General features: G+C 38.9%; 1 protein-coding gene across 1 annotated transcript in view; it reads right to left on the bottom strand.

Annotated features, from left to right (window-relative positions):
* FBXL5 (F-box and leucine rich repeat protein 5) overlaps positions 1-22,280 on the bottom strand; it is an 87,906-nt gene that overhangs the window by 4,832 nt on the left and 60,794 nt on the right. The window contains exons 7-10 of the mRNA XM_007950076.2: positions 17,964-18,112; positions 17,276-17,358; positions 15,665-16,390; positions 3,666-3,814 (exon numbers count right to left, since the gene is read on the bottom strand). Coding sequence (XP_007948267.1) covers positions 3,666-3,814; positions 15,665-16,390; positions 17,276-17,358; positions 17,964-18,112 — 1,107 coding nt within the window. The remainder of the gene's footprint in view (positions 1-3,665; positions 3,815-15,664; positions 16,391-17,275; positions 17,359-17,963; positions 18,113-22,280) is intronic.

The raw sequence follows: 22,280 nt of genomic DNA, 5'->3' as shown, positions 1-22,280 counted from the left end.
AATGACATGAGACAAAGTATATGTGAACTGCTGTATAGAAAGTGAATTTGCTTTGTAAATCTTCACCCAAATCACAATAAAAAAAAAAAAAAAAATGTGCCCACTTCCTTCAAATATGCACTAGATTTCTCTGAGTTTTAATGAGATTCTAAGTGTATCAGTGTTTTCAAATTTAAAAGCAGAATCTGGCCAGGCAAACCTGTGGGCACTTAACCAGTAAGTGTACCACTAACTGGCCCAAAACTACAATCCAATTATAAGGTCAATGACAGAGCAAGTTTCAGCTCCTAACAACCCATGGCCAGGGGCAAAGCAACAGTGACAACAACCACTGCTTTGAAGGTAAGTGTGTCTCCTGCTGCAGAAGTAAGGATAGCTACTACCGAAGTCTGGAAATTGTAAGCCAACTAACAAAAAGACCCTTCACCATCCTTAAAGAATCATTTAGAAAAGTGAGTAAATGACCAAAGAAACAATAAAGGGTCCTTATTAGAAGGAAGCACGTCTCTAAGTTACATTGTGCTGCCAAGGCTCTCAGGGAGAGAGCTGTGCATCAGCAGACATGACTGATGTAAATTAAAAGGCAGCGTCCTTTCAACACCTGACTCATCACTAGCACATTCCCATCTCAATGCAGACAGAGAAGCCCAATGGTGACAATACAGGATGGGTAAATTACATTTAATAAGAATAATGAAGGAAAATAGAAGTTGTATAATCATTAAATATAATCTTTAAATGCATTGTAGAGAATATATTTTCTAAACAAGCAGTTAAAAATATTAGTTAAAAACATTTTTATATAAAGGTATAGTGATTTCCCAAATTTTTACTATGGCACGGTTCATTCTGCCTGAATTTTCATTACTTCGTGTTACATCTCCACTTACCTGCACTTACCTTTATCCTCTTTAAAGATTAAAAACATGAGAACAAATCACCTGAGACTGTCGCCTCCAGAACTATGAGCTAATCTATCTCACCTCAAAATTATACATACACTGAAATGCAAATCACCACAAAGGTTTATTTGCTGTCATTGGTCAAATGTTCCTCAGTTCTAACACCATGCAATTCCATGTAATGCTTTGTAAATGGCAAATAATTTTTTCAGTGTTACGGCTAAGAAAGCTTAATTTTATATTCAAACTTAGGGTTATCAAGCAACTAACAAATGTAAACGCTATGAAGAACCAGACGAATCAAGAATTTCATTTTATATCTGTGCTTGGTACAGTGACTTGCTCACAGCAGTTCTCTGTTAAATAGCTGGTGCCTTACTTTTTTTCTTCTCCAAAGTTTCTGTTAGTGCTGAGGAACCAGCTCGTTCTGCACTTATCGTTTAGTTAACGAATAATGTCCATCAGTCTTTACTTCTTTCAGTTGGCCGACGGTCTACTGTGTAGGTTTCTTTTGACCACATACATTTTTACTAAAATGTCACTCTCAAATTTTAAAAAATATCATTTGTCACTTAAATACTCATTTCCACAGACCATGTACAAAATACACGAACTACTTTCAGAAATTAAAAAACAACAACAAAAGCGGGCAGAGCTAAGCATTCACTGCACAAGCTGAGTTGTTCTGAAAGACGCTACATGAGCAGTGCCATCTGCGTAACTGGCTACAATAAAATTTCATTATAGCAGTTGCTGGGTTGCCCATAAATTCTTTTAAGGAAGAGATTATATCAGAGTATTATTTTAAAGGCAATTGGCTGGAACTCTGGAACACAAGTTAATATGACAAGTCATTCTGTAAACTTTAAAGGATTTCTATTTCCCTGAATCATGCTTTCATAAGCTGTAAAAGGAGATTTAATACTACCTTATATACCTGCTGCTAATTTCCTTTCAAATCTTTCAAAGTCAGATTACCGTCTTTAAAATTTATTTATTGAAAATTACCATTTATTTAAAATAAATAAATGAGACCACCTCTTATCTTCAACAAAAGGAATGCAGCGGCTCCTCTGGAACATGAATATTTTATATTCAAAACCAGTCAAGAGTGAAGGGACTCTGACATGCTAACAAAGTACAAAAGATTTTACGTATTTAACTTATCCTATCATCTCAATTATCCCAAGAAGCTTAACACACACAAAACAAGTAGGCAGATCATAAAAAGGAACTGAAATTTAATTCCCTCTCCCCGTAACATCTATATACTTAAAGTAAACAACCGGATGATAAAATTTATTTCTGAAAACATAACCGATGCTGAAATCGGTGTTAACAATTCAAGTGGAACGTGCAACATACAAATAAGAGGATTTTCTTATAAAAAATAAATGCTTACTGATCACTTTTCAGAACATGATCTATAAGCCTTAGGAAGTACCAGTACACCCACTGAACTGACAATGACATAACTACGTTTAAAAAAACAAAAAATCTTTTCTCAAACTCACCGTGTCCACAAGAAATGACTACTTTATTGCAGCAATCATACTGTGTAGGCTTAGCAAGTAGCAACTAAAGCGACATTCCTGTTCAGGAGTCCTTGATTACAGACTGAAAGCAACAGAGAGCAAAGAAACGCTCCAACTCAGGGCTGCTATTTCAAGAACACGGGAGGCCATCTTCTTCATCACTGATGTGATTCCAGAAATAAAAGAGGTGGTATCTCCTATATCTTCATGTATATTTTAAGGAAAATCTAATATTTGAGAAATAGCAGATGTGTTAACTTATCTGCCTTCTGGTGTGTCATTAAAGAAGAATTTACTCTTCCATCTGTCAAGTGCTCTGAGGAAAACTCAGGAGTTCTTCCTGTCATCTTCAGAGGCCTCAGGCTCTCAAAGACAATAGGAGACGGTGTGGAAAGGCAGGTGCACAGTCAGGTCTAAGCCATCTCAATTTTTTTCTTGTAAGTACTGGAGGTTGGTGTGCTTATTCATAATTAAGGAGCAGTTTATCAAATGCCCAAGAGGGCACTGAACATACTATGTTTTTTAACTTCTTACTGTGATTTTTTTTTTTAATTGTGATTTGGGTAAAGGTACTTTGAAAAAGTATATTCAACAAGTCCATGGTAGGGGCGGATAGGCATAAAAAACAAAAATCAAGAAATATTTACCTGATGATTTTTTAAAGTCGGTTCAGGAATCAATCTTCAGAACAACAGTAGGAAATTTAGTCATGACTAAACTGTGACTGCCTCTCCAACCACTCCTCAGTCTGCAGTGAGATTTACCTAGAACTAGACCCAGCGTCCCTGAGGTCATGTTACCAAAGTCTCTGTTTTCTACCGCATTTGATAAAGCTATAGCTGGCCTACAAGAAAACTGAGTTCATCATTCCTCAAAGTGAGTGGAGATTAAGAAACTGGTGTATCTAAAAACTCCGTATCTCAAATTTTATAAGAATTTTAGTCTGTCTAGAACTTGTCATTTTTGAATGACTAAACTACTATATACCACAAAAGCTGGCAGAATTAGTATTTGAAATATCTATCTGCATGAAAAACTTACCTTTCAAGAAGCTAATTAATGAAAATAAGTTTTCAATTTTGTAAAATGTAAAGGATTAAATTAGGAATTAAAATAGTTTGGTAATCAGAAATCTAGAAAATTAAAGAGAAACCCTAAGAATTATTAAAACTGTTAAAATGTTTTAAATCAATGCCTTCAAAATTATCTCACTGTTAAAAGGCATTACCGTTAATGTTGTCACAGTAGTAAAAGTATTCATCATTTAGAGAAGGACACACTGAGACCAAATCCTGCAGGCCAGCACCAGTTACAGTAAGACAACCAGAGAGATTAAGGTGCTCCAAATAAGGCAGTCCTCCTCCCAGAGTCAAAACCCTGGAAGAGAAACAATCCACTGTTAGAACACAATATTCTATGAAAACGTACTGTACCAAGGGCCCAATGGACTATGGTTTCATATACCTTTCACTTGCTACTGAGAATGAGAACCTTTAAAAACGTCTATAAAATATATTAGCTAAACTCATGCTTAGGCAGAAACATACCTGTCTCAAACAAGCTTTTGACATTTTCCTAAAGACATTCAAGAAAAGAGTCTATGAAACTTTTCTTTATTAGAACATTACAGCACCTCAATTCTTTGGGGAAGGAAGTTCTGAACCCTGGACCTGTAATGCTCATGCTCCTAGCAGACTATTCAAGTAAAAAATTCCCACAGTATTACTGAGATTATACATCAAATAATGAGCAGTTTAGCAATTCCTAAAAAACAAAGCATTACCATATGACCTAACAATGCCACTAAAAAGAATATATGCAATAAAATTTGAAAACATGTGTGGTGCTTATGTTATACTTGGCTGGGCCAGTTGAGTGGCTGGGCAGCTGGTGGTAGTTATTCCCCATGATGAGACTGGCAATCAACTCCGTGGTGGGATCTACCGCAAGCAGTTGAATAGCTGCCTTTCGGATGTGATCTGCTTCCTGTATTTAAGGAGAAGCCTTGGGGCTAGTCTCTAGCTTATGGCATGCATGGACCCTGCATGTAGCCGTGTGGTTGTTCAGCAGCCTGCCATGCTCTGCCAACCTTGGGACTTGCAATGGACTTAAATTAATGGCCTGCCATGTGGTTTGGTAACATCGGGACAGTGTCATTTTATTTGTCAACCTTGGGCTTCTCAGCCTCAGCAGGCAGCAGCTGTCTGAGTGAAGAAAAGCCTCTAGCTTCAGTGGGCCGGGAGCTGGAGGCAGAGCTGAAGCCCAAAGCTGAGGGGCCTTCACCCAGCCCCTAGAGCTTGGCACTTTAAACTTGGACTTAAAGCCTCCAAACTGTAAGAATAAACTTCTGTTTGTTTAAGCCATCCCATTTGTGGTATATTCCTGTCAGAGCAGCACTAGTTAACCAGAACAACATGTTAACAGAAAAACTTGTACATGAATGTTCACAGCAGCCTTATTCATAACAGTCAAACAAAACATGGTGTCACCATACAGCTGCAATATTATATACAGCCATAAAAAGAATGAAGTACTGATATAAGCTACAATATGGATGCATCTTGAAAACAGTAAGTAAAAGAAGCCAGTGAGGAAAGGCCACATATCATATGATTCCACTGATATGAAATGTCCAATAAATCTATAAAGACACAAAGTAGATGAATAGTTGCTAGGGGATGGAGGGGCAGATGAATAAGGAGTCACTTTGCTGAAGAGTGTATGGTATTTCTTTTTTTTGGTAGTAAAATACTTCTGAATTAGTAGGAATGGTTGCACAACCTTGTAAATATGCTAAAAACCAGGGAATGGTAGATTTTAAAAGGGCGAATTGTATAGTATATGAACTACACTTCAATAAAATGGAAAACCTGATGACACATCCTGCAACCATGAAATCAACTATATGTAAATGAGGAATGAATTAAAATGACAATAGCAAAGCTAAAGAACACTAAGAATAAAATTGAGAATATCAATCTTCTGTACAATTATAAAATCAGTATTAGAATGGCAAGAAATGGGAAAACTGGAAACAGCCTATCTTGAGAAGGATATCAAGAAATTAACAACACAATAAATATAGTAAAAAAAAATTAGTATTATGTAAGTATGTGGAAATTTAGGAAGTAATGTTAAATAAAAAGTGTATGAATTCAGATTGGTAAGACCTATGGGAACATCTACTAACAGTTAGTTATACAGAGTGACCCTGGCTGATACACAGGGTTTGCACTTGACTATTAATCTAACAGATGAAGGTTCAAAACCACCCACAGGCACTGCGGAAGAAAGGCCTGGCGATTTGAGTCCATAAAAATTACAGCCACGAAAATCCTATGGAGCAGTTTCACTCTAACACCTGGGGGGGGTCTTCATGAGTCAGATTTGACTCACCAAAGACAAGACTGGTTTTTTGGTTTATACTGCCTGTTGTATATTGAATGGCATAGATTGGGTGGGTACAGTATGAAGTTTTATAACTACATGTTTAAAAAAGGAAACTTTTTTTTAAAAAACAGCTTCTCAAGACTCCAAACCTCGTAAGATCTAAATGTGTATTTCCTCCCTACATTTTGATTTTTTGGAATCATTAATTTCTGCCCCGTACCTACAGACTACAAATTAACAGCAACAACAGGTCAGAACCTCACAGCCTTGAGGGAACCACAGCAGCTGAGACCAGTCCTTAATGGAAGCAATACAGGGCTTAACCACAGACCAAACCCACTGCTATCCAGTTAAGCCCAACTCATAGCGACCCTACATGACAGAGTGGAACTGCCCCACAGGGTCTCCCGGGCTGCAATCTTTATGGAAGCAGAAAAGGTAAATATATCTACTCCTTACTTACTATCTTGTTATCCAACATTTCACATTTGTGACAACAGTAAAAACTCTACTAACCAACTATTTTTGGCATTAACAATGTATTCCTAGCAGTAACAAATGCCAAGGTGTGAGGCAAGAATAACACCGCCTGTGACAGTTAACGTTTTGTAGCAGTTTGGCTAGGCCATGATTCTCAGTGGTTTGGCAGTTATGTAAAGACGCAGTTATCTTCCACTCTGTAATCTGTGGTCATCCTCCATTTCTGCATAACACCAATTTCTACATAAGGAACTAACTCTTTGGAATCTAACCATGGCCATATGTAAGGGGTGGGTGCACGTGGTAAATACAAAAGACTTTCATTCCCCCTAGATATGCTCATTTCTCTAAAACACAACTGACTGTTTTAAAAAAAACACTGTAACAAAGTATTATGTATAGGGTTCATAACGTGTGGTAAAAAGGAGTTCTGGAGCACAGTGTTAAAGGCATCTGACTGCTAACCAAAGGTTGGTGATTCAAACCCACCAGCCGCTCCACAGAAGGAAGATGGGGCAATCTACTTCCATAACAATTTACAGCCTTGGAAACCCAATGGGGATAGCTATGAGTCAGAATCGACTCAATGGTGTGAGTTTGTTTGTTTGTTTTTTTTTTTTTGGTTAATGTATGGTACAGTATGGCACAAAGTAACACAAAGACAGGGAAGGGAAAGAGGAGTTTACCACTGTCAGAGTCTCACACTATATGCAAAGTAGTGTAATAATTGATGACAGAATGTGATAAGCTAAAGATGCATATAAACCCTAGAGCAAACACTTAAAAAAAAAAGATACATCATGGAAACGAAACGAACATTAACTGGATTCCCATCAACTAGAATAAGGAGTCGGGAGGTCTGGTGGCATAGTGCCTAAGGCATTTGACTGCTAATCATTAGGCTGGCAGTTCAAACTCACCAACCCTCCTCAGAAAGAAGACTGGGCAATCTACTTCCACAGTGATACTGCGTCAGAAACCCAAGGAGAGGTCGCTATGAGTTGGATCCGACTCGACAGCAGTGAGTTAGAACAAGGAGAGTCATATAGGAGGCACTCAAGAAATATTTGAATGGTTAAGAAAGATTCAAAACCAATAGTTAAAATTATTCTCAGCAGAGTACTTTTAGATTTAAAAAAAAAAAGAGTCAGGTAAAGACAAAGAATAAAGAGCGATGGAACAAATGGAAAACAAATAGCAAGATGGTAGATACAAATCTAACCATATCAATAATTGTATCAGATGTAAAAAGGCCTAAACACGTCAATTAAATGACAATGAATTAAATGACAGAAAAGGTTAGCCTGAATAAAAAGGATAAAGCCTACTATATATAGCCTGTCTGCAAAAATTAAACAGCTACTGCCAACAGCTCAGGGGAGAAAGAGTAGTTTATACCAAAACTATGCTGGCAGTGTTAAGAATGGAGGTAAGAGGCTATTTATAATCAATAATAGCCGAGATTTCTCTTACTTCATTTCTATGAAAACCAGAAAATGTTGCATTAAGATTACACATGTGGCCCAATCTGTTCCATATGGCTTTAATCTAAAAACTTGTTTATTAACCTACATTTATACAATTAATGCTCTCTTCAACAAGTTCCATACAATGAACTTGCAAAATCCACGCTGCCCATCCCTGAACAGAGCATAATGACTAATGCAGGAGGCACCTTCAATGCCCCACAACTACTCTACTCCAGCAGTTGTGCTCCCAGAAACATGTGTGCTTGCATGTGTTACGCCTGTTCTCAAGCCTACTGACGCCAGTTGTACTTATTGTCACAAATAATGAAGAACTGCTTCTACGAAAATTAAATATGTATTATATATCTATTGTTTATTTTTACCATTAGATTATACACTACATGAATGCAGGAAATTTCTCTTATCAACACTGGATTCCCATCAACTAGAATAAGGAGTCGGGAGGTCTGGTGGCATAGTGCCTAAGGCATTTGACTGCTAATCATTAGGCTGGCAGTTCAAACCCACCAACCCTCCTCAGAAAGAAGACTGGGCAATCTACTTCCGCAGTGATACTGCGTCAGAAACCCAAGGAGAGGTCGCTATGAGTTGGATCCGACTCGACAGCAGTGAGTTAGAACAAGGAGAGTCATATAGGAGGCACTCAAGAAATATCTGAATGGTTAAGAAAGATTCAAAACCAATAGTTAAAATTATTCTCAGCAGAGACTAAAAGCATTCCCCCGTGAACAGGAACCAGACCAAGAATGCACTCTTCAACACTTCTACTCAACATTGTATTGGAGTCTTAGCCGGGGCAGTAAGGCAAGTAAGAAAAAGAAAAGGTATCCAAATTAGCGAAGTAGTAGTAAAACTATCTCTGTAAGTAGTTGATATGATCCAATACACAGAAAAACCAACAGATTGAACAAGAAAACTATTGGAACTAATTGAATGATTCATCAAAGTGGCAACATACAAGATCCACATGCAAAAATCAGGTGGATTTCTCTGTATCAACAAAGAGATCTCTGAAAAGGAAATAAGGACAACAATACCATTTACAATAGCTACCAAAAAGACACCATACTTAAGAATAAATCTTACCAGGGACACAAAAGACCTATACAAAGAAAAGTACAAAACACTACTATAAGAAACTGTAACAGACCTACATAAATGGAAGAACATACCATGCTCATGGACAGAAAGACTGAACATTGTGAAAATGTCAATACTACCCAAAGCAATCTATACATTCAATGCAATCCCAATCCAGATTCCATTAACATTCTTTAACCACATGGGAAAATCAATCATTAATTTTATACGGAAAGAAAAGAGCACTTGGATAAGCAAAGCACTACTGAAGACGACGACGACCAAAGTAGGACTTCTTACACTTAACAATCTCAAAACCTCCTACACAGCTACACTATTCAAAACCGCCTTTTATCCGTACAATAATAGACCCAGAGACCAAGTGGAACAGAAATGAGAATCCAGATATAGATCAAACCACCTTTGGACAGCTGATCTTTGACAAGGGGCTGAAACTCATCAAATGGGTAAGACATACTCTCTTTAACAAATTGTGCTAGCAAAACTGGATACCCATTTACAAAACAATGAAACAGGACCCATATCTCACACCAGACACAAAAACTAATTCAAAATAGATCAAAGAACTAAACGTAAAACCTTAAACTCTAAAGTAAATCAAAGAAAAAATAGGAGCAAACTTAGGGGCCCTAATTTATGGCATAGACTATCAAACATAACCAAAAATGCACAAACAGAAGATGATAGACTAGGTGACTGGGACTGTCTAACAATTAAATTCTTATGAATATCAAACCCAAAACCAAAACCAAATTTACTGCCATCAAATTGATGCCGACTCATAGTGACACCCTTTGAGTTTCCGAGGCAGTAAATCTTTACGGAAGTAGATTGCCCAGTCTTTTTTCCATGGAGTGGATGATGGGCTTGAACCACCAACCTTCTGGTTAGCAGTAAAATACCTTAAGCACTACGCCACCAGAGGTCGTTATGCATTATCAAAAGACTTCTCTAAAACAGTAGAAAGAGAACCTATAGATGGGAAAAAAACATAAACGACAAGGGACTTGTTCTAAAATTTACAGAAAATGTCAACACCTCAACATCAAAAAGACAAACAATCCAATTAAAAAACAGGCAGAACATATGAACAGACACTTCACCAAAGATATTCAGGCAGCCGACAAACACATGAAGAAATGCTTGTGATCATCAGCCATTAAAAAAAAAACACACTGCCGTTGAGTCGATTCCAACTCATGGCAACCTCTCCTTGGGCTTCCGAGGCAGGATTTCTACAGAAGAAGATTGTCCAGTCTTCCTTCTGAGGAGTGGCTGGTGGGTTTGAACTTCCAGACTTCTGGTGAGCAGTCAAATGCCTTAGGCACTTTGCCACCAGCACTCCCACTAGAGAGATGCGACTCAAAATAACAACAAGAAACCATTCCACCCCAGCAATAACAGCAAAGTTCAACAAGACAGAAAACAACATATGCTAGCAAGGGTGTGGAGAGACTGGAACTCTCATACACTGTAGGTAGGACTGTGAAATGGTACAAGCACTGTGGAAAACGATATGGCACTTCCTTAAAAAACTGGAAATAGAAATGCCATTTGTTATAGCAATCCTACTACTCTGCATATAAACTAAAGTGAGAGCCAGGACATGAACAGATATATGCACACCCATGTTCATTGCAGCACTATTCACAATAGCAAAGAGATCGAAACAACCTAAGTGCACATCAACAAATGAACGGATAAACAAACTACGGTACATACACACAACAGAATAACATATAACATTAAAGAATAATGAAGAATCTGTGAAACACTTCCTAACATGGATGAACTTGGAGGACATTATGGTGAGTAAAATAAATCAATCACAGAAGGACAAATACGATTATAATTGCACTATTTTAAAAAGTCAAGAAGGAAACTTTCTTTGTTGATTACCAGGGATGGGATGGAAAATTGCTAGCTAGGTGTGGTAATTAAGGTTGTGTGTCAACTTGTCTAGGCCATGGTTTTGAGTGGCTGAGAGTGGGATGTGGTTATTCCCCACAATGAGACTGTAATCACCTCCATGATGGAATCTGCTGGGAGCAGGTAAGTAGCTGTCATCGGTATGTGGCCAGCTTCCAGTATTTAAGAAGCTTTGAGAAAGGTCTCTATAGCTTTTGGCACATCTGGATCCTGCATTTGGCTGAGTCTTCATCTCAGTGCCCTGCCATGTTGCCTGCCAATATTGAGATTGTTCCTGGAGTTGAACTAGTGTCCTGCCATGCTGTCTGCTAATCCTGGGATTTTGCCATCATACCTGTTGACCTTGGGTTTGTCACCCTCCACAGCCAGCAGCTGCTTGAGTTATAAGAAGCCTCCAGGTCCAGTGAGCTGGGAGCAAGAGGCAGAGCTGAAGCCCAAGGTCAAGGGCCTTTACCAAGCCCCTAGAGCTGGCACTTTCAACTTGGACTTTTAGCCTTTTCAACTGTAAGAGAATAAATTCCTGTTTGTTAAACCATCCACTTGTGGTATGTCTGTTATAGCAGCACCAGAGAACCAAGACACTAGGTAAGAGACACATATTGATTTGGGTGAAGATAAAGGCAATGTAATAGAAGCAAGTGACCACCACAATTCACTAAGTAAAAGGAAGACATAGAAAAGTGCACAAGAAGTACAGACAACAAAAGTAAACACTATTACATACACAGGGGAGCTCTGGTAGCATAGTGTCTAAGGCACCTGACTGCTAACCAGAAGGCTGGCAGTTCAAACCCACCAGCCACTCCTCAGAAAGAAGGTTGGGCAATCTACTTCTGTAGTGATACTGCCTCGGAAACCGAAGGAGGGGTCACTATGAGTTGGGTCTGACTTGACGGCACATAACAACAACAACAACATTACATACACAATACTGCATAATCATTAATAACAAACATTTACCAACAGGTAGATACACAGGTAGATGGGCTAAATGATCAGTTATGGGTAGATAAACAGGAGTATATCAATGACCATATATAGATCTGGCAGACAATATTTCTGTATTTGTAAGTGCTAAGAAAATGTCTATACAAAAACTCACTGCCATCAAGTTGATTCTGACTCACAGTAACCCCTATTAGGTTTCCAAGGCTGTAAGTCTTTACAGAAGTAGATTGCCCCATCTTCTGTGAGTGGCTAGTGGGTTTGAACCGCTGACCTTCTGATTAGCAGCCAAATGCCTTATTCACTATGCCACCAGAACATAACTATCTTTCTATCTCTCCACCTATCTATCTATCTATCTATCTATCTATAAGGAGCTCTGGTGGTGGAGTGCCTAAGGCATTTGACTACTAACCAGAAGACTGATAGTTCAAACCCACCAACTACTCCATAGAAGGAAGAATGGGCATACTATCATAAAGATTTACCACCTTGGAAACCCAAAGGGAGTCACTATGAGTGAGAATCAACTTGATGGCAGTGTGTTTTCTGTTTATATAAAGCTAATGGGGGGTAACGTTATAACACCTTCTTAGCCACAATTAAACCACTTGAAGTCGTAAGTTGCTGGGCCTGTGGGCTTGGGACCATGGTCACAGGGGACAGACATCAAGCTCCACTGGCATAACACAGTACACCACAAAAACACTGGTCTATGTCCAACTTTGGTGGGTAGCAACTGGGCTCTTAAAAGGTTGTGAGTGACCATTTACAATGCAACTACTGGTCTCTCTTTGTCCACAGCAAAGATGAAGAAAATCAAACATGCATGGAAATAATTAGTCCAAGGGATTAGTGGACCACCCAAAGGAATCTCAGCCTACATGACCTTGAGACCAGAAGAACTAGATGGTGCCCGGCTACCACAGACAACCACTCAGAGGGGGATCTATGTAGGAGATCCTAGATAGAGTGGAAAAACAATGTGGAACAAAACTCAAAATCATAAAAAAGACCAAGCTTACTGGTCTGACAGAGACTGGGGAAACTCCCAAGTCTATGATCCTAGTCAGTCCTCCGGCCTAGAACTGAATCCACTCCCATGGCTTAACTTTCAGCCAAATAACAAACAGACCTATGAGGTGAACAATTATACCATGGAAGTGCCCTTCTTCAATCAATCAATCATGGGAGATCCTAAGGGCAGCATTTGTGCAGGGAGAAAGCTCAGAAGGCAGAAATGCAGAGTAAAGAAGGACACAGAGAAAAGGTAACCACAGGGAGGAAATGGGAAGAAAGCTGTCACATTGCGAGAATTGCAATCTATGTCACAAAACAAAAAGGTATATGAACTAATGAATGGAAAACAACTTTGTTCTGTAAACTTTCACCCAAATCACAAAATTTGTTCTAAAAAAAGAACAATCAAACCAAACTCAGAGCCATTGAGTCAATTCTGACTCCCAGTAACCCTACAGAACAGAGTAGAACTTTCCCATAGAGTTTCCAAGGCTGTAAATATTTATGGTAGCAGACTGCCTCATCTTTCCCCCACAGAGCAGCTGGCTGGTTCAAACCACCAACCTTTTGGTTAGCAACCAAATGCTTTAACTACTGCACCACCAGACCTATGGGGCAGCTCTATTCTGCCCCACAGGGTTGCTATGAATCAGAATCAACACTATGGCACACACTGACAACAGTTCTACAAAAACAAGTTTTCCAAAATCACCAATATAAAATTGTAACTCATTTTAAGCCAAAAAATTTAAGTAAAAATTTTAAACACTGATTAAGTGCAACTCTGCATCCTTTAAAGATTTTATTTCTTAGCAGACAAAATTCTAATATGAATACATGTAAATCAGGATAAAACTATTTATTTTCCAAAGCATGTATGGGCAATTTCTTTAAGCAAACTTTCCTGTGGATTTAAAACATTATTTTACTCACAAATGTTTAATTATAAATAACATTTAAAATAAATATATTACACTATGCAATCCTCAGCCTACATGACTATGAGACCAGAACTAGATGGTGCCCAGCTACCACTGTCAACCACTCGGAGGGGGATCTATGTAGGAGATCCTGGATACAGTGTGAGAACAATGTGGAACAAAACTCAAAATCAAAACCAAAAAAGAAAAAAAAAAAAAGGACCAGATTAGCTGGTCTGATAAAGCCTGGTAAAAGCCCTGAGACTACGGCCCCTAGCTGCACTTCAGGTCTAGAATTGAACCGACTCCTTTGGCTTCCAACAAAAGACAGGCATATGAGCTGAACATTTACATTAGGTAGATACACTCCTTGGAGAGATCAATCATGGGTATGCATAGGGAGACAGTCTGGGGCCAGGAGTGCATGGGAGGGAAGGACACAGGGAAGAAGTAACTACAAGAAGGAAGTGGGAAGAGAGATGTTGCATTGTGAGAAACTGCAGTCAATGTCATTAAACAAAGTGTATGTGAACTACTGTATGAAAAATGAATTTGCTCTGGAAACTTTTACCTAAATCACAATAAAAAATTTTTTAAAAGACATATTAAACCATGAGGGGTGCATTTGGAATATATGCACTATTTTTGTAGGGGAAAAAGGACTAGTTTCTTGAGGGTACCATGTGAAGGACTAGTCCATAGACTGTTTTTCTGGATGGCCTTTATACTTTTCATTACATGTTCAACCTACTTTTACAACAGCTTTATAGCTCACTGTTCCCCAATATATAGCCTTCACAACAAAACTGTTATTTGTAAGGTTTCTGAAAGTACCATGGACTGCAAGAGGAATGAACAAATCTATCCTGGAAGAAGTACAGCCGAAATGCTCCCTGGAAACGAGAAGGCCAGACTTCGTCTGACCCACTTTGGTCATGTTGTCAGAAGGGGCCATTCCCTGGAGAAGGCTATCATGCTTGATAAAAGCAGAGGGTCAACAAAAAAGGGGAAGGCCCTCAATGAGACGGACTGACACAGCAGCTGCAATGATGGGCTGAGGAATAGCAAGGATTGTGAGGCTGGCACAGGACCGGGCAGTGCTGCGTTCTGTTGTACATAGGGTCACTGAGTCAGAGCCGACTTGACGGCACCTAACAACAACAACCAAACTTGACACAATGGCTGCAAGGATGGCCTCAAGCACAGCAGGGATTGTGAGGATGGCACAGGACCAGGCAGTGTTTCGTTCTGTTTTACACAGGGTTGCTTTGAGTCAAAACCGACTCAACAACAAAACCAAGGTGAAATACGAAGTCTCCTCTCAACATTCTCCATGTGCTTCCACATCTTTGTGCCTGAATGCATGCTCAAGGGATCCCTACAGCTTAGAATGGTCTCTTCTTCCAGTGCCACCTATCGTAACACTTCTTCATTCTCCAAGGTTCAAATGAATGTCATCTCTTCATCACTGCTTTTCTGATCATTCTCTTCCACTGGAAATGGAGCTCTTCAATCGAAAGAGATCTTTTCCTCCTTTGATCTCCCACCTACAGCATCTTTATTCAATCTCTTAAAGGACTTACACAAATAGTCCATTACAACAGAATAAAACGTACGTATTTTCTTCTCTAAGTCCTTGTAACAGAGGGTAACAATTAGTCATTTTATCCACTTAAGGCACCTTAGAAAATGTGATATAGGCACTCAGTAAGTATTTATTAAACATTTAAATGTACGTTCTTCCATATACCACAAAAGATTTGAACTGACTGAAATGAAACTTCATTCTGTTATAAATTACACTGTTCCAGCACTCTGAAGTAGGGCAGACCTTGGTTACCCTTTCTGGTTACATAAATCAACTGAAAGGAGTAACACAGATTCAAAGTTTTATATTTCACTTGAAAACGAGAGCATGTCCATTTTGTACTACTCTGCAAGTGATTACTTACCTGAGACCATGATCTGTGATCTGATAACATCCTGACAGACTGAGAAAGAGAAGTACCCGTCCAGTCTCTTGCTCAGATTTTTCATTCCCAGAGTAAATTAAGTCTTTTCCCATAGGCAATCTAGTCCTTGATGCTTTTCTACATGATGCAGAGGACTCTGGGAGGGATGACATAGTTCTTAGAGCAGTTCCTGTACAACAAAATGAATGGCCACAATACGCAAAGGCAGGAGAAGCACAATGCTGCTGCCAACAGACACTAGTCCTTAGTCCAACAATATCCTTACTGTAACAGCCAGAGGTGGAACAACTAAAGTTGGATGCTGTTTCCATTACACAAAGACTTTCAACATTTCTATGTCTCCATTCTACAGCATCTTCAATATCAGCCAAATCTTCAGCATCTAGCATCCACACATAAGGAGAACTGAAATTTTCAGAAGAAACAGGCTTAGTCCAGGGGTGTTCATTATCAATTTCTTCTTCAATGCCTTTGTTAGTTAAATCGTGCAAACACATATACTGCTTGGTAGACTGCAATGTAATGTCTTTATTTTTCCATGCAGTCGAAGCAATTTTGCTTTTCGAAGTTTTCAAAAGGCCACTCCGATGAGATGTCAGAATTCCAAGAGCTCTGGAGATCTTCTCGAGAGCCACATCTGTGATTTTCTCACATCCAGACAGATCAAGATGCCGAAGACTCTGGCAGCAACCAAGCCAAGACCAACTATAATAAAAGGTAACGAAACAATTAATGAGCTTGCTGAATTCTTCAAAAGCACTTGATTATTTCTATGTAGATAGCAACTAGAAGAAAAATTTAAATGCAACATAATCACTCAACTATTTTATGAATGTCTCTTCTCAGGCACTGTTTTAGGTGCTGGGGTATGAAGAGACAATGAGAATAGTAAGGAACTCAAAGTATTGCTAACCTAACAGAAGGAGAAGATGGAGAAGGGTAAGGATGGGAGAGAGCTAAGTAAGTGTATTATCCTGACAAGTAACCAGTAGAGGAGAAGCTGTACACACATGAAAGTGGGTAACTGAAGATCTAGAAGAACAGGCCCAACGAAGTAACTGGTAAAGCATAAACCTTAGCCAGAGAAGAGTGTAACTCTTCCTCTGAAACAGGAAGGAAAGTGTTGACAGAGATGGGAAGAGGTGGGTTAAGGTGAGAGGAAATTGATAGCATCCAGGGAAATATAATCTGCAAAGAGTGTAACATGAAGAAAGTGGTCCCGTTTTAGAGTATTTGTCAGGAAATAAGAGAGAGCTTTGCAGAAAGGCACTCAAGAGGCCAACTGACAACGAGTGTCTTCAAAATATATGGTTCCAGTTTACATGGTTGCTCAGCAAGGCTTGAAGGCCTCAAGAGAGTACAGGATAACAAAGAAGGTAGAACGTTATTAAGTGGAGTTTTCGATGGACAATATGACCAATGGACAAGAGTCATATAATTGGAGGGTACTATCAGGTTATAGCCATACATGACTAAGATTTGACAGTAAAATGGAATATTATGATTAAACCACAATTACATAAACAAGAAACCACAGAACAACTCTACTAATGCATAGGAATTATATTTAAATATTTAAAAATAACTAACCTGTCAAATGCAGAATCTGAAATGTCTGTCTGGGTAAGATCCAGATGCTCCAGATTAGGACAAAGCTCTAAAATCTGCCTAACCTAAGAAAGAAAAAGTCACCATAAAACTCTGCAGACTTCTAGTTAGTTAAGAAAAAGATAATTATCAGTAAATGATATTACCCAGTGGTGCTGTATTAAATATATACCCTCTAGGCTTGAATCCCTGAGAATCTGATTTAGTAATTGTAAGTTAGGACCTGGAAATTCACATTTTTCAGAGATACCCAAAGAGACTCCAATGTACACAGTCACAGGATGCACTTTTATCAAACACTGATTCACTCTCACCTGCCCGTCCACCATGCCTCACATATTATAAGAATCAGACAGAACGGTACTTCATCACTTATATCTGTAAAACAATAAATTATTTAGCCTTGCCTAGTCTTACTTTCCTTACCTCTAACATGGGGACAGTGATACCTATACTGCAAAGATTTCTGGAGAACTGAAATACAATCACATATGAAAGTCAGCAGTGTATGCCTTCCCATGGGAAGGCAGTCAATAAATTGCTGTTATGTTGTTATGTGCTATCAATAGTTGCTATAAAATTTTTTTCCTTAAATTCAGGGGTAAGCAAACTAAAGGTATATCATTATTACTTTTCCTTAATATCCAAACTACTGCTAATTTATACATACCATTTTGCTCGAAACTGCAGAGCTGTAGGCTAATACTAAAGTTTTTACAGAAGGACCAACATATGGGAGAACATCATGAATTAAGCCGTGGAGTAAACGTTTTTCCATTTGTGCAATGCTGATAGCAATCGATTCCTCTGCTGACTCCTCTGTAAAATGAATTCAGAAGTTTAAGAACTTGATAACGCTCACTCATTATAATTAGTTTACTCAAGGAATCACCAAAACGTTAAATACAGAATACTTTCTGCTACCACCTTAAACTTCCTTATGTATGTGAAACAAGTTAAATGGACAAGGACTCACTCTCTGAGATCAACTAAAGAGGCAAAAGAATCAAAAAACAGGTTTCCAACGAGAATAGGTAAGTTTTTTGCATGTGTGTTTCAACACTGAAAGTGACTTTCATATCAAAGTAAGTGGAATAAGGAGAAAAAGAAGTCCCTTTTCAGGCAACGAAAATAGTTTGGGAAAAAAGGAAAACTACTCTCAATATTAAAATGACAGGTAAAAGTTCTTCAAGGGAATATATGATATCAAAAGAAAAATGACCTATGATAAAAAATGTCAGCAGTTATTTTACCTAAATAAAAAGGATACAGAGCAAGAAAATATTTGAAACTGAACTAAGTCAGCTTAATCATAATGAATCAAGCAAAGGATTTTTAATGGTCATGGCTTCTACTTTTTATTTAACACTTCTGTAAAACTTGTATATTCAGAAGGAGTTATACTACTTCTGTAACAACCACAACAAAAAAGACTTACAACACAGAAATTACATGCAAAAGAACAAACTAATCACTTGATTGGGAGCTCTGGTAGTGTAGTGCCTAAGGCACTTGACTGCTAACCAGAAACTTGGTGGTTCCCCGGAAGGAAGATAGGGCAATCTACTTCCGTAGTGATACTGCCTCGGAAACCCAAGGAGGGGTCGCTATGAGTCAGGTCCAACTCGATGGCACATAACAACAAGAACAACAATCACTTAATTGCCTTTCTCAGGATGCTACTGTTGCTATGCTTACCTACAGACTTAACTTTAAATGTCTCTAAATAGGAAACAGGTTAAATTATTTAACAGAATAAACTAAAGAAATCTCATTTAAAACAAAACCAAGTATAAATGACAAAAGGAATATAAGTGGAAAGAATCATTACAAAATTTGTTAGTAATGATTCCACATTTACAGGTATTACCCTAAGTTGCTCCTTTAAGTCAGTCATTACCTTAGACATGTTTGCATAATACATAGAAAATAAACATTACTTCAGGGAACCCTGTTTATTCTCCTAGGAGTCACTGGGTAGAACTAACAGTTAAGTGCTTGACTACTAACCATAACGTTGGTGCTTCGAACCCACTCAGAGATGCCTCAAAAGCCTGGCGATGTAGTTCTGAAAAGTCCTCACTTTGAAAACCCAAGGGAGCAATTCTGTTCTAAACACACAGGGTCACTATGAGTCAGAATCGACTCCACGGCAGATACCACCACTACCACCAATTTATAATACTATAATTTTATTCCCAAGCCATTCTTTTGTTCCTGTGTCCCTCTCTAAATGTACACTGTTTAATGCTACATCTTCTAAAGAAAAAAATAAATAAGCACCCTATGAAGTTCATGACTTCTCCACATGACCAGTAAAAATCACCGAACTGAAAAAGCACTTGAGTAGATGGTACATCCAAAGTTTAATCTGAAGCCCACTAAACAACTGCTTTACAGGTTTAACCTTTCATTTACAATGAAGAAAAACAATAGTCTTTTCTTTGGCCATCTACAAGTGTTGAAACAAATATACTAAGTATGATAAAGCCTTTAAAACTCTTAAGAAAGATACTATGAAGTACTTTCCTAGAATGGATAAATCAAGTCTTCCCTAAGGTTACATCTCAGCAAAGACCTCACACCTCCTTCAGGTCTTTACTGAAATTTCACTCTTAGGGAACCTTAACAGACCACTCTACATAAAATGGCAACTCCTTTCCTCTCTCTGTGGCACCCTTTCTCATTTTTATTTTTCCCCACAGCACATATCACCATCTAACATGCTGCTGTTAGGTGCTACTGAGGCTGTTCCAATGCCCGGTGATCCTACGTACAGCAGAACAAACAGTGCCCGTCCGGCGCCCTCCTCACGCTCACTGCCATGTTTGAGCTTACTGTTGCAGCTGCTGTGTCAATCCACTTCACTGAGGGTCTTCCTTTTTTGTGCTGACCCTCTACTTTAATGAGCATGAGGCTCTTCTCCAGGGACTGTTCCCTCCTGGTAGCATGTCCCAAGTAGGTAAGAAGTCTTGCCATCCTCACATCTAAGGAACACTCTGGCTGTCCAAAGCAGATTTGTTCCTTCTTCTGGCAGTCCATGGTATTTTCAATGTTCTTCACCAACACCATAATTCAAAGGCATCCATTCTTCTTTTGTTTTACTTATTCACAGTCCAGCTTTGAAATGTCTAACAGGTGACTGAAAATATCATGGCTTAGGTAACGCACACCTTAGCCTTCAAAGTGACATCTTTGCTTTCTAACACTTTAAAGAGGTCTCTCACCTGTTTGCATTTGCCCAATGCCATATGTCATGGGTGCTGATTGTGTCTTCAAATAAAATGAAATCTTTGAAGATTTCAATCTTTTTTATTTTTTATTGTGATGCTGCTTACTGGTCCAGTTGTGAGGATTTTTGTTTCCTTTATGTTGAACTATAATCCATACTGCAGACTGTAGTCTTTGATCTTCACTAAGTCAGTGCTTGAAGTCTTCTTCACTTTCAGCAAGCAAGGCTGTGTCATCTGTATATCACAGGTTGTTAATGAGTCTTCCTCCAATCCTGATGCTGCGTTTTCGTTCTCATAGTCCAGCTTCTGGGATTATTTGTTCAGCATACAGATCAAGTAAGTATGGTGAACCGATACAACCCTGGTGCACTTTTCCTGATTTTAAATCATGCAGTATCTTCTTGTTCTGTTCGAACAACATCCTCTTGGTTCATGTACAGGTTCCTCCTGGGCACAATTAAGTGTTCTGGAATTCCCATTCTTCGCAATGTTATCCATAATTTGTATGATTCATAGTTGACTGCCTTTGTAAAGTCAATCAAACACAGGAAACATCTTTCTGGAATATTCTGCTTTCTGCCAAGAACCACCTAACATCAGTATTGACATCCTTCATTCCATGTCCTCTATACACTATCTAACATAGTATGTATGTTACCTGTGTTTACTGTCTGCTTCTCCTCTCCAAATTTTAAGCTCTAAAAGGCCAGAGATTTTTGTCTATTTTGTTCACTAGTATATCCCTCATGCCTGACCCAGGCACATTTAATCCTTTTGAATAACCAGCTTTTTTTTTTTTTTTTTTTAATTTTAAAGAGATCTGGATGAAAGTTTACAGAGCAAATTCATCCTCCATATAGCAGTTCACATACTTTGTCTCATGACACTGACTATAATTTACCATAGTGTAACAGCTCCCCTCCCACGTACTCCCCATTGCCACCTCTTCCCTGTGTCCTTCCCTCCCATGCACTCCTGCCCCCCAAGCTGTCTCCCTGTGCATACATAACCCTTCTATTCTCCCATGATTGATCTCTCCAAGGACTGTATTTGTTGTTGTCATGTGCTGTCGAGTAGGACCCGACTCATAGCGACCCCTCCTTGGGTTTCCGAGGCAGTATCACTACGGAAATAGATTGCCCCATCTTCCTTCCAAGGAGTGGCTGGTGGGTTTGAACCACCAGTCTTCTGGTTAGCAGTCAATTGCCTTAGGCACTAAGCTACCACAGCTCCTAAGGAGTGTATCTACCTAATGTAAATGTTCAGCTCATATGCCTGTCTTGTCTGGCTGAAAGCCAGACGGATGGGTTCAATTCCAGACCTGAAGGGCAACTAGGGGCCATAGTCTCAGTGGCTCCATCAGGCTCTCTCAGACTAGCAAATCTCGTCCCTTTTTCTGTATTGATTTTGTGTTTTGTTCCCCATTGTTCTCCCATTCTATCTAGGATCTCCTACATAGATCCCCCTCCGAGCCTCCGAGTGGTTGACAGTGGTAGCTGAGCACCATCTAGTTCTTCTGGACTCATAGTCGTAGAGGCTGAGGATCGCAGGGTGTACCAGAACCTTAGACTGTTTCCATGCGTCTTTAGTTTTCTTCATTCTTCTTTGTTTTCTATGAGGAGAGATCCATCGTTGCATCTAGATGGCTGCTTGCAAGCTTTTAAGACCCCACTTGCTACTCATCCAAGTAGGATGTGGAACAGTGTTTTTGTGTAGTATGTTATGCCAATTGAGCTTGATGTCCCCTGCAACTA

Source organism: Orycteropus afer, unplaced genomic scaffold (assembly GCF_000298275.1).
Source record: "Orycteropus afer afer isolate SDZICR_OR568_19922 unplaced genomic scaffold, OryAfe1.0 scaffold00262, whole genome shotgun sequence".
NCBI classification, from domain to species: domain Eukaryota; kingdom Metazoa; phylum Chordata; class Mammalia; order Tubulidentata; family Orycteropodidae; genus Orycteropus; species Orycteropus afer.
Note: the sequence above shows the minus strand (reverse complement) of the source record. Positions and strands in the feature narration are given on the sequence as shown.